A 16,473-nucleotide genomic window follows, 5' to 3' on the forward strand; every position below is an offset into this window, starting at 1 on the left:
CATGAACCCTCTAGATTGGCTGTGCAGGTGTAAACTCCAGCAGCACCTCCTCCTGCTTTGCTGGCTGTGGTTTCCTTCCTTTGCCCAGGTCCTTAGCTCCCAACAACTTAGGTAAAGGGACCCCTGACCCTTAGGTCCAGTCGTGACCGACTCTGGGGTTGCGGCGCTCATCTCGCTTTATAGGCCGAGGGAGCCGGCGTACAGCTTCCGGATCATGTGGCCAGCATGACTAAGCCGCTTCTGGAGAACCAGAGCAGTGCATGGAAACGCCGTTTACCTTCCCGCCAGAGCAGTACCTATTTATCTACTTGCAGTGGCCTGCTTTCGAACTGCTAGGTTGGCAGGAGCAGGGACCGAGCAACGGGAGCTCACCCCATCATCGCGGGGATTCGAACCGCCACTGATCGGCAAGTCCTAGGCTCTGTGGTTTAACCCACAGCGCCACCCCGCGTCCCTCCCAACAACTTACATTTGAGCTAAGTGAGCAGAAGCTGCAGCTCTGGGTTTAGGGATCGACTTGCCTGGGACTCTAGACTAGCCCTAACAGGCCCTGTCCTCCGAATCCAGGAAATGCAACCAGGATAACCTCAGTTGTGCAGGCTGAGGTGGGGAACTCCTTCCCCACAGAGCTGCACCTGTCACCTTCACTGAACAGCTTTCAGCAAAGACTGATGGGGCACCTCTTTACCCTGGCCTTTGACACCTCAGATGTCCTTTTCCAGGATGCACCCTACCTGCAACCTGTTCTGCCTGTGTTTCACACTGGTTTTTAAATTGTTGTAACCTGCCCTGGCACCTGCTGGCGAACAAGCCCTGCCGTGTCCTTGCCAGCCTAGGAAAACAGCGCAGTGCTGTTGAGGCTTGCCTGGGCCGAGCGCTTTGCAGCCAGTAGAGGCAACCCGTGTTTCCTCAGGCGCCTGTGGCCCTTCAGACGTTGCTAGCAATGTTAGAAACTCAGGTGTGTAAGCTAATTGCCAAATGGCACCTTAAACCTGGGTTACGGTCGCCAGAGTGGAATGTCTAGGCACCTTCCTTTTCTTTTTTGCTGTGGAATCTATTTTTTATTATTCAATTCAATAACGCTTTATATTTTAAAGAAAAACATCACAAACATGTTAAAAGATTACCGTATTTTTTGCTCTATAAGACTCGCTTTTTCCCTCCTAAAAAGTAAGGGGAAATGTGTGTGCGTCTTATGGAGCGAATGCAGGCTGCGCAGCTATCCCAGAAGCCAGAACAGCAAGAGGGATTGCTGCTTTCACTGCGCAGCGATCCCTCTTGCTGTTCTGGCTTCTGAGATTCAGAATATTTTTTTTCTTATTTTCCTCCTCCAAAAACTAGGTGCGTCTTGTGGTCTGGTGCGTCTTATAGAGCGAAAAATACGGTACATAAAAAAGATCCAGACTAAAAGAAATGCAAGCTTCATGGAAAACATTTCAGATACTTCTGAAAGTGACATTTTTTCCTTTCCCGTACAGTAGAACCTTATCTTACCTTACCCTCGGGTAACATAAACTTCGGGTTGTGAAAGCAACAAACCCGGAAGTATTTTTGGGGGGTTTCGCCGCTCGCGCATGCACAGAAACACGCGCCGCGCACATGCGCAAAACAGGCACCTCCGGTTGTGGAAACCTCGGGATCCGACCAGAGCTCCAGAATGGATCCCGTCCGTAACCGGAGGTACCACTGTATTTATTTTCCTACTTAATTTATAGAGCTGCCCCATAGCAGAATGACTCTAGGTAGCCATTGGGGTGTAGTGATTAGATTGTTGGACCAGGACCTGGGAGATCAGGGTTCAAATCCCCACTCCGTCAGGAATCTCACGGAGTGACCTTGGAGCCAGTCACAGCCTCTTAACTTACCTTACAGGGTCGTCATAGGAATTAGCAGAGGGGGTTGGTAAACAGTGTACTTTTTGTGACCTTTTGGACTACAATTCCCATCATCCACGACCTCTGGCCCTGATAGCTAGGGATGATGGGAGTTGTAGTACAAAAGCGGGTAGAGACGCAAGTTTAGAAAACCCTGGTGTAGACAGCACTGAACTAGACGGAGCGACTGGTCTGACTCTGTATAAGATAAGACAGTTCCCTGCATTTCTGTGTCAGTTCTGCAGTCAAATATTACTGGGGGAGTCTAATCCAGCTAGTATCTTCCCCCTCACCCTGGGCTGGTGCATCCTCACCTGCTTGCCTTCACTTTCCTTCCTCCGTGTGCCCCCGCAGTTCTCCCAGGCCTTTAAAATGTGAGGGTCCACCTTATCAATAAAGGTAAAGGGACCCCTGACCATTAGGTTCAGTCGTGGCCGACTCTGGGGTTGCGGTGCTCATCTCGCTTTATTGGCCAAGGGAGCCGGTGTACAGCTTCCAGGTCATGTGGCCAGCAGGACTAAGCCGCTTCTGGCGAACCAGAGCAGCGCACGGAAACGCCGTTTACCTTCCCGCTGGAGCGGTACCTATTTATCTACTTGCACTTTGGCGTCCTACGAACTGCTAGGTGGGCAGGAGCAGGGACTGAGCAATGGGAGCTCACCCCCTCGCAGGGATTCGAACTGCCAACCTTCTGATCGGCAAGTCCTAGGCTCTGTGGCTTAACCTTATCAATAGCCCAACCCCCCCCAAAAAAGAACCCAGGCATTGGTATCTGAAAATACTGCCACACTGCCAACCCCTGCCCCCCAAAACAAGCCGGTTTCCTCTTTAAAAGCCAGCATCCACCCAACTTGTTCCGGCATCTGCTGAGCGTCAACCCCGTGGGGTTTTTCTGCCTCTTTAGGCAATCTTGGATAAACGCCTGGATGGAGACGTTTGCCTCCCTTGTCCATCTTTTTGCGCCTGGCTGGGGGGGGGGGGGGGCTGTGAGCTCTGCCGCCAGTGAATCAGCTTCGCTCTATTATTGCTTCTTCGGACAGGCCTTCAGAACCAGGTTTTATTTCTGCTTCTGGAAAAACGAGATCTGCCAGAGAGAGAGAGGAAGAATCGAAACTACCCCCAAAAAACAGCTTATCCGCCTCACCCTTTGAGGTTCCATCTGTGCAGGAGGCTGAGAAGGCGGTTCTGTGCTGACCTGGGGCCCTCCTGATGTTTCGACCAAAGCTCTCATCACATCAGCCCCTCTGCGCTGATGGGAATCGAACTCCAAGCATGCTGTGGTCCTCCATCGCAGCCCCTCTTCTCTCTCGCCTCTCTTTGCAAGTGCTATTTACTCAGAATGTCCCTCTGTGCAAATGCAGTTTAAAAGTTTAAAAGGAAGGAGAGACAGGTTGCCATTTCATCACATCCTGGGGCTGTATCTTCCTCCCAGGCAAGTTTAGTTCCAGGGATCTCTCTCCTTCACATGAAACAGGCCAAAAGCATTAGGGATTATATGCAGGTTTTCACACATGCTTTACGTGTGGTTTTATATTCTGATTTTATCCTGCCCTGAGACATGCAGGGATAGGGTTGCCGTACGTCTAATCTCCCGGTCATAGCTTCAATTTCTTTTGAGATTTTGCAAAAGAAAAAGCTGGACAAATTTGGGCAAAACAAATTGTGTACAGATTTTCACTTTTTGAAATATGGCAACCCTAGTATAGGGTGGTATGTATAGCGGTACCTTGGTTTATGAAGTTAATCCGTTCCGGAAGTCCGTTCTTAAACCAAAGCGTTCTGCATAAAGTTTTGTATTAAATGTTCATTGCTTGACAGAACTGACACCATTATTTACACCACTTTCTGCTATGTACTCTTCATATTTTTAGAACAAAAATGCAACCGATGATAGTGTGGGAAAGTCACCAAGGTCAGAGTAGTTAGGCTCGAGACATTCACTGATGATTTACTGGTGATTGCTTTTCTACATAAAAAGGCAACCATAATTTTAAGTCATAGACATTAGGCTAGTAGAAAAAAAATTGAAGCAAACTTCATCTCTATTCAAGGAGCATGCAGAGAATAGCTTATATACCTGTGTTTCCAACACTAGTGTAAAGGTTGGAGTTAGCTGGCAATGGAATGCAAAAGGTACACTCTGTGGCAGTGCAGTTAGAGCATAAATAGAGGCAAAACGGCCCTTTGCAACAGCAGTCATAGGTAATAATGCATCCTGAGTAGTATTGGTAAGTACCGTAAATTAACCTTCATAGCAAGGCAGAAAGCCATTGTCTTTTTTCTGACACAAACGGGGGAAAATAGAGGTTTTGATTCAGAACCCCCATACGCCAAAGTTCTCTTGTTGTCAGGCTGATGCCTTCAGATAAGATCAGGAACAGAGTGACCTGGTGGACTGAAATGTTCGTGTTCTGGTTTCTGGATAATGTGCCATTTCTGATGTCAGATTACTGTGCATAGTTCTCCTTTTGTGGATCCTGCACCCCCTCCCCGCTGCCTCCAGCGTTCTGGATATGCCAGCTTAAATACAGAAGAGCTTCACCCTAGCTGTTGACAATGAAAGTTTCCATTATCCCCTTCTAGGGGCTGTGGCCTAAGCCACTAAGCCTCTTGGGCTTGCCGATTGGAAAGTTGGCGGTTCGAATCCGTGCAGCACTGGTGAGCTCCCAATGCTCTGTCCCTGCTCCTGCCAACCTAGCAGTTCGAAAGCACGCCAGTACAAGTAGATAAATAGGTACCACCGTGGCCGGAAGGTAAATGGTGTTTCCGTGCGCTCTGGCTTCGTCACGGTGTCCCGTTGCGCTAGAAGCGGTTTAGTCCTGCCGGCCACATGACCCGGAAAGCTGTCTGCGGACAAACGCCGGCTCCCTCGGCCTGAAAGCGAGATGAGCGCCGCAACCCCACAGTCACCTTTGACTGGACATAACCGTCCAGGGTCATTTATCCCCTTCTGGATAATTCTAGAGCCCACAGCTAGCTTTGGCAAAGCTATAAGGCTTAGAAATAGAGGGTGAGTCCTTTAAAAGAGCCCCCGTGGATACAGAGTACACATGTTCCAGGGGGCCTCTTTTAAAAGACTCACCCTGTATAAGTTGCGTGTGTTAAGTTTCACAACAGAGAATGGAAACGCCTGCAAGGTTAAAGTCCCCGTTTTGTTTGCGTGTGTTGTGTTCTTTCTGAGCTGTGTGCTTTGCAAGTACCCTCCTCCATAACTCTCCTCTTTTTTTGCCTTGCTCAGTCGGTGGAGCATGAGACTCTTTAATTTCAGGGTCGTGGGTTCGAGACCCACATTGGGCAAAAGATCCCTGCATTGCAGGGGGTTTGGACTACATGACCATTAGGGTCCCTTCCAACTCTGCAACGCTGTGATTTTGTGATTCTACCTGCTGCCTTGCCAGGGCTTACATGACTAAGCCTGGCAGGCAGCTACCCCGACAATTACCTCCGGGCTTTTGCCCGTGAAGTCAGTGCCTCCGTTTAAGACTCTGCCGCTTGTTATTTATTAATTTGTGACCTCACCTTCCACGTATATCGTCCCAGGGAGATTTGCAGGCACATCTTTAAAAACAGCAGAAATAAAGTTGCAGGCCGTGCAAGGAGAACCGGGTATAATAATAATAATAAATAATAAATTTTATTTATATCCCGCCCTCCCCAGCTGAAGCCGGGCTCAGAGCGGCTAACAACAATAAAACGATAAAACATTCTAAAATCATTTCATTCTAAAATTAATTCCAATCAAATTAATGGCAACCATTGGGCTAGAAGTTCTGTGAGGATTGCCAAAGGAGGGAGTCAGGCTGTGCCCTGGGCAAAGGCCTGGTGGAACAGCTCCGTCTTGCAGGACCTGCGGAAAGATGTCAAGTCCCACAGGGCCCTAGTCTCTTGTGACAGAGCATTCCACCAGATCGGAGCCACAGTCGAAAAAGCCCTGGCTCTGGTTGAGGCCAGCCTAACCTCTCTGTGGCCTGGGACCTTCAAGATGTTTTTTTTTTGAAGTTCCTCTGTGGGACATACCAGGAGAGGCGGTCCCGTAGGTACGAGTGTCCTAGGCCGTATAGGGCTTTGAAGGTTAAAACCAGCACCTTAAACCTGATCCTATACTCCACCGGGAGCCAGTGCAGCTGGTATAGCACCGGGTGAATGTGAGTTTAAAAGTGACGCAGCATGAACTTCGCAGGGAATTGGACTAGATGACATATTTGGTCCGTTTCTGATTCTACAATTCCGCGATTCCAACACCTGAAATGGGAGTGCTTGTCATCTAACTGGAAAAGCTTCTCAACGCAAAGAAATTAAAACAAAAAAGCTTTAGGAAAGTGCAGACAAGCAAGTCCCTGCCCTTCCTTGACAGGGGTTAAGCCTCGGGCAGCCGGAGTGGCTGTGCCTTCCGAAGATTGTTGAACGAAAACTCCCATCACCCCTGACCTTTGACCCAGCTGGCTCCCGGGGCTGATGGGAGTTGGAGTCTGAGATGACCTGGAGGGCAGCGTGCCTTCTACCCCTGTAAGCAGAATGCAGAGTTCCCAGTGAAGGTGGAAGAACTGATGAGAGTCCCTTGCTAAGTTTAGGCCCCTGCATCTGTTGCGGCCCATCTTGCGGCGCTGTAAGCAACAGCTGTGGCCTTTGCTCCATCGCGAGAAGCTCTTCCTGGACATCCACTGCCTTTCCAGTTCCTTTTTAGCTCTGGTGCGCCTAGTTCCTCTGAGGTCGGGCTTTGCAGCTCAGCGTAAGGCAGGCTTTCGTTCTTTCCGTTCCCCTTCTCTTTCCCCTGCTCCCGTCCACCCCAGTCAAACTTGGCTAAGACCAGCTTGAAGGCAGCACTGGAATACTCCAGTATACCTGAAGAAGCGTCTCCACCCCCATCGTTCTGCCTGGACGCTGAGGTCCAGCACCGAGGGCCTTCTGGCAGTTCCCTCATTGCGAGAAGCAAAGCTACAGGGAACCAGGCAGAGGGCCTTCTCGGTGGTGGCGCCCGCCCCGTGGAACGCCCTCCCACCAGATGTCAAAGCGATAAACAACTAACTGACATTCAGAAGACATCTTAAGGCAGCCCTGTTCAGGGAAGTTTTTAATGTGTGACATTTTAGTGTATTTTTTGTCTCTGTGGAAGCCGCCCAGAGTGGCTGGGGAAACCCAGCCAGATGGGTGGGGTACAAATAATAAATTATTATTATTAGCTGGCATCCGTCTGCCTCGGAAGACAATGGAGGAGTTTGCCAAGCTGTTGGAAGGTTGCAGCGCCTACTGTGGCTTTAGAGACTGATGCAGGATAGGCATGTTTTGTTGCAGCCGGGGCAGACGAAGGCATCCGGTTGTGCTGCTGCAGATGCACAAGGGCGTTTGTTCTCTCTGCGCTCTTCCCGGCAGTCCTTCCTCCTCTGGCCACTGCTGTGGATGTACAAACTGACTCCTGTCTCCAGACACTGTGGTCATCTGCAAGGGGTTCCCCCACGGCAGGGTTGGTGTTGCCAGCCTTCATGCCATGTTTGCAGACGTCTGCCAGTGGGCCTGGGGCCAGAAGTCAGCTCCCCATAGCATAGAGCATGTCCTTGGGGGATCCTGCCTCTTCCATTCTGTGGACGTGATGTCGCTGAGACAGGAGTGGGAACGTATGGGGAATGTGGGCTCAGGAGAACACATCTTTGTGTGGAATTCTGTCCTGACATGTTGTTGTTGCTTAGTCGTGTCTGACTCTTCGTGACCCCATGGACCTGAGCACGCCAGGCCCTCCTGTCTTCCCGCAGTTTGGTCAAACTCATGCTGGTAGCTTCGAGAACACTGTCCCACCATCTCGTCCTCTGTCGTCCCCTTCTCCTTGTGCCCTCCATCTTTCCCAACATCAGGGTCTTTTCCAGGGAGTCTTCTCTTCTCATGAGGTGGACAAAGTCTTGGAGCCTCAGCTTCAGGATCTGCCCTTCCAGTGAGCACTCAGGGCTGATTTCCTTCAGAATGGAGAGGTTTGATCTTCTTGCAGTCCATGGGACTCTCAAGAGTCTCCTCCAGCACCAGAATTCAAAAGCATCCATTCTTTGGCGATCAGCCTTCTTTATGGTCCAGCTCTCACTTCCATACATCACTACTGGGAAAACCATAGCTTTAACTATACGGACCTTTGTTGGCAAGGTGATGTCTCTGCTTTTTAAGATGCTGTCTAGGTTTGTCATCGCTTTTCTCCCAAGAAGCAGGCGCCTTTTAATTTCGTGACTGCTGTCACCATAAGATACCCCAAATCTTCCTGACACAGCACATGCGGAAGGCCTTGAGGCATATCTCCTGGTGGGTGTAAGTTGCCCATGACTCACTTCCATAAAGCAGCGTGCTCAACACACAAGCCTGGTAGACCTTCATCTCGGTATTGGATGTTAGCAATTAAGAACATTGAAAGGGTCTGGCTCATAGCTGTCAGCCTTCCCTTTTTTTGCGGGAAATTCCCTTATTCCAGTGCCGTTTCCCTCTGCTATCCCGTAGACGGTCCCTGGGACAGGTGAGGCTGCTGATCCCTTATTTTCAAATCTGAAAGTTGACAGCTATGGTCCGGCTGCTGGATCAGGCCAGGAGGGTGGAGCTAGCATCTACTCTAGCATCCTGTTCTCACAGTAGCCTGTGCAATTTACGGCAGCTTCCTCCTTCGAATTGGTCTCATCTCCATTTAAAGCCTTCAGAGTCATTGGCCCTCACTGCCTCTCATGGCAGTGTCATCATTTGACCATGTGCTCTGTGAGGGAGGAGTTACTTTTGTCTGTTCAGCTTCCTTGGGTGTCCCAGAGTATTAGGAGAGAGGCTTATTTGTTTACGTTTGAGCATTTTTCTAAAGGGCTTAATATATATACAGTGGCAAGACGAAAAGAATCCGTTCCGCGAGTCTCTTCGTCTTGCGGTTTTTTCGTCTTGCGAAGCAAGCCCATTAGCGGATTAGCGCTATTAGCGGCTTAGCGGGCTTAGCGGATCAGCTGATAAGCGCCTTAGCGGCTTAGCAGATCAGCTGATAAGCGGCTTAGCGGATCAGCTGTTAAGCGGCTTAGCGGCTTGGGAAAAAGGGGGGGGGGGAGGAAAAAAACCCCGCATGAACTCACAAGACATTTTCGTCTTGCGAAGCAAGCCCATAGGAAATTCGTTTTGCGAAGCACCTCCAAAACGGAAAACCCTTTCGTCTAGCGGGTTTTCCGTCTTGCGAGGCATTCGTCTTGCGGGGCACCGCTGTATTTTTAATGTCTTAAGCTGTGTGCAAATAGCCGTTACATTCCAGAGCATAAAGCACAGCAGTGCAGAATTCCTGTTTTGGGGGTCATTGCCATATGGTATTCTGTTTCTATCCTAGGCCCCCTTTTACCTTGTGCATTTAAAACAGTGTCTTGTCGCTTTATACAATCCTGGGAGCTGTGGTTTGTTAAAGATGTTAGCAGACCCCTAGCCACCTCACGGAGCTACAATTTCCAAAGTGGTTTAGCAGTCAGTCCTGCTTCTCAGGGAGCTCTTGGGAATGTGGATGTGTGACTTCACTGTGTGTGTGTGTTTACAGTGGCCCAGCCTTAATGGCTCTCCCATGGTGAACAAGATCTCCAGGCAGCTGTTAAGGAAACTTTTGCAATCTGGAAAGGATTCCCACCCACCCCCATCGTTCCTGGGATAGCTCAGTCCGGTAGAGCACAAGACTCTTAATTTCAAGGTTGTGGGTTCGAGCCCCACATGGGGCAGAAGTTTCCTGCGTTGCAAGAGGCTGAACTAGATGACGCTTGTGGTCCCTTCCAACTCTACAGTTCTGTGTTTTTGCAGGATGGTTATCAGTAATGAGATAATATACGGGTGTGGAAATTCTCCCGGGGGTGTGGAAATTTCTGTGGGCTCATTTGCACGGCCTACCATATTGGTTTTAGTCGGTTAATCAAGATGGATTGGGTTTAAGAACAACAACAGATTTGCTGGATAGGTGCCCTTAACTGGCCTGCAAGGATTTTGTTTTTTAAGTGATGCAGCATAGTACATAGGACGCGGGTGGCGCTGTGGTCTAAACCACTGAGCCTAGGACTTGCCGATCAGAAGGTCAGCGGTTCGAATCCCTGCGACGGGGTGAGCTCCCGTTGCTCGGTCCCTGCTCCTGCCAACCTAGCAGTTCGAAAGCACGTCAAAGTGCAAGTAGATAAATAGGTACTGCTCCGGCGGGAAGGTAAACGGTGTTTCCGTGTGCTGCTCTGGTTCTCCAGAAGCGGCTTAGTCCTTCTGGCCACATGACCTGGAAGCTGTACGCTGGCTCCCTTGGCCAGTAAAGCGAGATGAGCACTGCAACCCCAGAGTCGTCCACGACTGGACCTAATGGTCGGGGGTCCCTTTACCTTTTTACCATAGTGGAATTGGCCATACACAGATAATTGAATTGTAGAGCTGGAAGAGACACCAAGGGTCATCTAGTCCAACCCTCTGATAGTCCCAGATTCAAGCCCTGACCTTTCCAGGTCAGGCTAGGGGAGACCCCCTGCTTGAGCCACCCCCTGCCCTGTTTCACACCCTCCTAGGGTGGTTTTGCGTGGAAATGGGTCCTTGAACTTCAGTCATGCCGCTTGCTTCCTTGGACGGATGGCATGTGTGTAGCAACTAGCCTACTGTACAAAGGTAAACATCACCTTGCTCCGCCCACCTTTGCCCCTAGCCCCTCCCACTGCCACTCTGCGGCCTCTGGGAGGAAATGTGGCCCTCAAAGTGAAAAGAGTTATCTGCTTTGAGTTCCTGTACTCTGCCGTTCAATAGAGCAGCGCACCTGAATTAGTGGCTGGGGACAAACGTCCCTCTCTGGCTCTCTGGGAGAAGCTTCTCGATGGCGTCAGGGGTGGTTTATTTTTCTCTTTCCCCCTCCTCTCTCTCTCCCACTGCCGCTGCTTTTCGCTTGCTGATTTGGCCATCTGGCTGCCTTTGGCTACGGTCCAGATTCCGACATCCTGCCTTGTCATGGTGACGGTAAACAGAGGGGGAGATCCTTGCGTGAACCTGTCGGCGGACTTCTTGTCCTTTTAAAGAACTCGTTGCTAGGGCAATTATGGCCGGAGCTTTGAACTGGGCCCAGAGAGGAAGTCCTAAGGAAAGGGTCTGGGAGGTAGACAGTCCGCGGGGAAGCCTTGGCTCAGCCTTAACCTACCTGGGGTTCTACAGATGTTTCAGCAGGGATGTGATTTTTGGATGCAGTGGGTGCTTCTCCCAGGGCTACAAAGCCAGTGTTAGAAACTCAGGTGTGTGTGTGTGTGTGTACACACACACACATACATACACACAGTGGAACCTCGGGTTAAGTACTTAATTCGTTCCGGAGGTCCGTACTTAACCTGAAACTGTTCTTAACCCGAAGCACCACTTTAGCTAATGGGGCCTCCTGCTGCCACCGCGCCACCGGAGCACGATTTCTGTTCTCATCCTGAAGCAAAGTTCTTAACCTGAAGCACTATTTCTGGGTTAGAGGAGTCTGTAACCTGAAGCGTATGTAACCCGAGGTTACATAAGAACAGTTTCAGGTTAAGAACAGACCTCCGGAACGAATTAAGTACTTAGCCAGAGGTACCACTGTAAAAGGACACATTTTAGTCATATTAAAACACCAGGCTGACCCCACAAATAACCCAGAGGTGCATTTTAAATAAAAAAACACATTCTACTCATGTAAAAACATGCTGATTCCCGGACCGTCCGTGGGCCAGATTGAGAAGGCGATTGGGCCGGATCCGGCCCCTGGGCCTTAGGTTGCCTACCCCTGGGCTAGCAGCTCAACCCAAGGTGTCTGTCCAAGCTGCAGCTGCACAGAGATGGCAGCAGTGAGCGACTACAGCTTCCTTTATATGGTGTCCTGCAATTTGCACTGTCAGAATACTGCAGCTGTCCACAACATCTACCTTGGGAGTGAGCCAGGAAGCGGACAGGGCCTTGCTCCGAGGGGTGGGGGAGTGGGCAGACATGGCCCAAAACCGCAGGAAGGAACAGTCTGTCCCCTTGTACCAGCGCAGCATCCTCTGCTTGGCAGCTGGAGCCTCCTCACGAGTCGCCTTTTCTCTCTCTCTCCCTTCCTGCTGCCAATCAGCTGTTCCCTTTCCCCAAAGCTTGACACAGAGCTGAGTCGCTCTTCCTGTTTTTGAGCTTTTGGGTGTCAGAATGAAGCAACAGAGGTTGCCAAGAACTGGCAGCCTGAACCGCAGAGGAAGGCCGGGCTCAGGGTGGGAGGGAGGGGGGCGGATTCTCTAGAAATCAAATCGCCCCTTTGCGTCGCTGGTTTAGCCTCGCAAGTGCTTTGCAAAACACTTTGCGCAAGCCTCTTGCAACAAGACAGCGCTGGCCAGGATTCTCCCAACATGCCATTCCTGCAAAGAAGGGAGAGCTCGAGGCCACGGCGAAGGACTTGCAAGCAATAAAGCTCGCAGCAAGGATTTCCGGAAGTTTAGTAGCAGCTAGGGACGCGGGTGGCGCTGTGGGTTAAACCACAGAGCCTAGGGCTTGCCGATCAGAAGGTCGGCGGTTCGAATCCCCGCAACGGGGTGAGCTCCCATTGCTCGGTCCCTGCTCCTGCCAACCTAGCAGTTCAAAAGCACGTCAAAGTGCAAGTAGATAAATAGGTATCGCTCCGGCGGGAAGGTAAACGGTGTTTCCGTGCGCTGCTCTGGTTCGCCAGAAGCGGCTTAGTCCTGCTGGCCACATGACCCGGAAGCTGTACGCCGGCTCCCTCGGCCAATAAAGCGAGATGAGCGCCGCAACCCCAGAGTTGGCCACGACTGGACCTAATGATCAGGGGTCCCTTTACCTTTACCTACGATGCTATAAGATCCACTGTCCTGTGATATCATATATGAGTTTGTACTACTGATGAAGCCCAGGACGGTGAAACAAGGCTAATATTCCAGAAATCCTTGTCTTAGACTCTGTGAAAGGATTCTGTGAAACTGCAGCAACCTTTCGTGTGAATTCTTGGACTCTATGAACAGACAGGTGGAATAGACACTTTCACATATATGGACCTTATGCATAAACTGATTAGAGAATGAACTGATCCACTGGGTCTCCTACTTTCTTTGTTGAACTTTATGAGCCACTTCTGTTGATATCTACAATTCAATACACTGAATAGTATATATTAATTTTTCAAACGTACAGCCGGTTACGTCTTGTATGTTTATGGATTACATAGACCAGGCATGTCCAGCCAGTAGATCCCTAGCTGCTCCTGGTAGATCGCGAGACCCTTATCGATCGTGGGATTAAATAAAGTTTACCGAAAGTTAACAAATAAAAGCTGAAGAACTCTGGGCAATCCACACCCCCCCTCACACGCTCCTCCTCCCTCCAATGAAGAGATCACTGCCAGTTTTTTTCATACTGGGAGTAGATCACAGTCTCTTTAAAGCCCTATACTGCCTAGGACCCTCGTACCTATGGGAGCGCCTCTCCTGGTATGTCCCACAGAGGAACTTGCGGTCTTCAAACAAAAACATCCTGAAGGTCCCAGGCCACAGTGAGGTTAGACTGGCCTCAACTAGAGCCAGGGCTTTTTCAGCTGTGGCCCCGATCTGGTGAAACGCTCTGTCACAAGAGACTAGGGCCCTGCGGGACTTGACATCTTTCCGCAGGGCCTGCAAGACAGAGCTGTTCCACCAGGCCTTTGGCCAGGGCACAGCCTGACTCCCTCCTTTGGCAATCTTCACAGAACTTTAGCCTAATGGTTGCCATCAATTTGAGTTGAATTTTAGAATGAAATGATTTTAGAATGTTGTACTATTTTATTGTTGTTAGCTGCCCTGAGCCTGGCTTCGGCTGGGGAGGGCGGGATATAAATAAAAAATTTTATTTTTATTATTATTATTATTATTATTATTAGGAGTTGTACATACCTGATAGACCATTGGCCTGATCTGGCAGCCCCTTCTGATGTTCTTAGGTTGCATATGTGTGCTTTATCCCCCAAACGCATGGACCCACAAGTGGTGAGTGCTGTGTGGAGGCGGAGAGGACTATCAGCGGCTGCTATTAGGCAGGATGGCTGTTCTCTGCCTCCACGGTCGGAGAAATCAATGCTTCTGAGTTCCAGTTGCTGGAAATCACAGGAGGGGAGTATTGCTCTTGTGGTCGGATCCTGCTTGTGAGTTTCCCGTTGGGGTATAGAATAATAGACTCAACTGGTTGGCCACTGTGAGAACAGAATGCTGCTCTTCTGGTGTTCTTAGAGATGGGTGGGTTCAGAGAGCAACCTGCGGCGGTGCCTGCAACAGGGAACAGCCTCTGAGCCTCCATTCTCTCCCCACGCAGCAACAGGAACAGAATGCATTCCTAGATCGAAGGGAGCATCTTCCCTTGACTCCCTCTGCAAAGAGGAGGTTGCTTTGGGCACCTGCATATATATATTTCTCTCTCTCTTTCCTTCCAGGGAAATTCAGCTCCTTCGGCGGCTGCGGCACAAGAACGTCATCCAGCTCGTTGACGTCTTGTACAACGAAGAGAAGCAGAAGATATATCCTTTCTCCCCTGTCTGGGGCGTGTACGGCTTCAGGCTCCGTCCGTTTCCCCTCTCTCACGAGCCTCGTGGATTCTAAGCCTCTTCTGCCTTGGTAGCCAAGGACCGAAGTCGCCCATTTCATGGTGTGCTGAGGGTCTCAGGTTCAGCCCTTGCCATCTTCAGGTTTTTTTTGTTTTGTTTTGTTTTTAAAGGAGAAAAATGAAATAGCTTTACTGTGTCAGAATTGTAGCTGTGTCCCTAGAGCTGCCAGGCCTGCAGCTACACCCCAAAGTTTTGTGACTCATCTACAGTCTCACTGTGGCCATCAGGAGGTAGAGAGATATTTTGCTGGCAGTTTAACAACCTACACAGTTGCGCCTTCCACCGTCTGCATGAAAAGGGGCACAGGCTGGTTGAAAGCCTGCAGCTTCTATCTGAGGAGGGTGGGAAAGTCAGTCTTTGGGGCTTTCTGCCCTGCCATTTATGTCAGCGTCTCTTCATGCCGTATGTATTCTCCAATATCCGCTTGGTGAAAAGCCACGATCGCCATGGGGTCCACTTTCCGGTACTCCTGGGTGGGCTTGGCTGCCACTCCAAAGCCCGGGAATATACCACCACACCCTGGTGCTGGGCAGTGCTCTCTGTGATTCGCCCCAAGCCAGACTTCAGTATGTGGTTCCCGTAAAGGAAGGACTGCTCTGGCCCAGGCTTCACCCACACTTTGTACTTGGCGTAGGGAGCAAGGTAATCGAGGGCAGTGATGTGGAGTCGGAACTTCTGGCTCTTGGTGAACTTTCCAAAGCAGGTGCCAAGAGATACCAGATTCTCCCGGGGGATGTTTGTAGCAAGCTTCAGAATCCTCTCACTGAGGTAGTAGACATGGTCCTTGTGCAGGCAGAAGCAGTAGGCACCATCTGGCCGGTCAACCAGGAGCTGGATCGTGTGGCCGGCAGGACTAAACTGCTTCTGGCGCAACGGGACACCGTGACAGAAACCAGAGCACACGGAAACGCCGTTTACCTTCCCGCCAGAGCAGTACCTATTTACCTACTTGCACTTTTGACGTGCTTTCGAACTGCTAGGTTGGCAGGAGCAGGGACCGAGCAACGGGAGCTCACCCCGTGGCGGGGATTCGAACCGCCGACCTTCTGATTGGCAAGTCCTAGGCTCAGTGGTTTAACCCACAGTGCCGCCCGCGTCCCTTCTGGCCTGGCTGCAGTGTTTGAAATTCACCAGGCGCATTTTGCAGCTGGCGTTGGTCCAATTGTGACCACGTAGAAATCTTGGTGTCAGGTTAGCGACTTACATCTCCATCTGGCTGGCCCCACCAGCTTTCATAAGCAGGGAAGCAAAAGAGCTTATTCCTTGCATTTATCTCCCACCGTTTTTTCCTCCAAGGAGTACTTGGTTCACCCTCCCTACAAGGAACCTGCGAGGTAGGTTAAGAGCAGGCATGGCCACACTTGGCCCTCCAGCTGTTTTGGGACTACAGTTCCCATCATCCCTGACCACTGGTCCTGTTAGCTAGGGATGATGGGAGTTGTAGTCCCAAAACAGCTGGAGCGGCTAAGTTTGGCCATCACTGGTTAAGAGGCTGTGACCGACTCCAAGGTCACCCTGTGAGCTTCATGACCGAGTGGGGATTCGAACCCTGATCTCCCAGGTCCTCTACCCCATTGGCTTCCTAGAGCACTTCTGCTATGGGGCAGCTCTATAAATTATGTAGGCAGATAAATAGGGGGGGGGGGGACAACATGTCCCTTAGAGAAGGATCTGAAATATTTTCTTTGACGCTTGAATTTCTTCTGTTCTTGATTTTTTTTTATGCGTAATAAACCACTTTGAGATTTTCCCCCTTTAAAATACAAAGTGGTACAGAAGTGAAATGAACAATAATAACAATAATAAACTTCATTTTTGGGAGTGGGGGGGGGGGAGAATGGCGACTAGGTGTTCCGTTGTGGCAACCTAGGCTTCAGGCGCCATTTGACGATTAGCTTATACAGTGGTACCTCGGGTTAAATACTTAATTCGTTCCGGAGGTCCGTTCTTAACCTGAAACTGTTCTTAACCTGAAGCACCACTTTAGCTAATGGGGCCTCCTGTTCTCATCCTGAAGCAAAGTTCTTAACCCGAGGT

General features: G+C 50.3%; 1 protein-coding gene and 1 long non-coding RNA gene across 3 annotated transcripts in view; one reads left to right on the plus strand and one right to left on the minus strand.

The window, feature by feature from the left end:
* STK11 (serine/threonine kinase 11) overlaps nucleotides 1–16,473 on the plus strand; it is a 57,414-nt gene that overhangs the window by 3,881 nt on the left and 37,060 nt on the right. For both annotated transcript variants that reach the window (XM_083594723.1, XM_083594724.1), the window contains exon 2: nucleotides 14,266–14,349. In XM_083594723.1, coding sequence (XP_083450849.1) covers nucleotides 14,266–14,349 — 84 coding nt within the window. The remainder of the gene's footprint in view (nucleotides 1–14,265; nucleotides 14,350–16,473) is intronic.
* LOC310753617 lies at nucleotides 14,547–16,152 on the minus strand. Its single transcript, XR_014543389.1, has 2 exons — nucleotides 14,696–16,152; nucleotides 14,547–14,634 (listed from the first exon to the last, which is right to left on the minus strand). It is a non-coding gene; the product is annotated as an uncharacterized lncRNA (long non-coding RNA).

This window comes from Podarcis filfolensis, assembly GCF_964270895.1.
Source record: "Podarcis filfolensis genome assembly, chromosome: 18".
NCBI classification, from domain to species: domain Eukaryota; kingdom Metazoa; phylum Chordata; class Lepidosauria; order Squamata; family Lacertidae; genus Podarcis; species Podarcis filfolensis.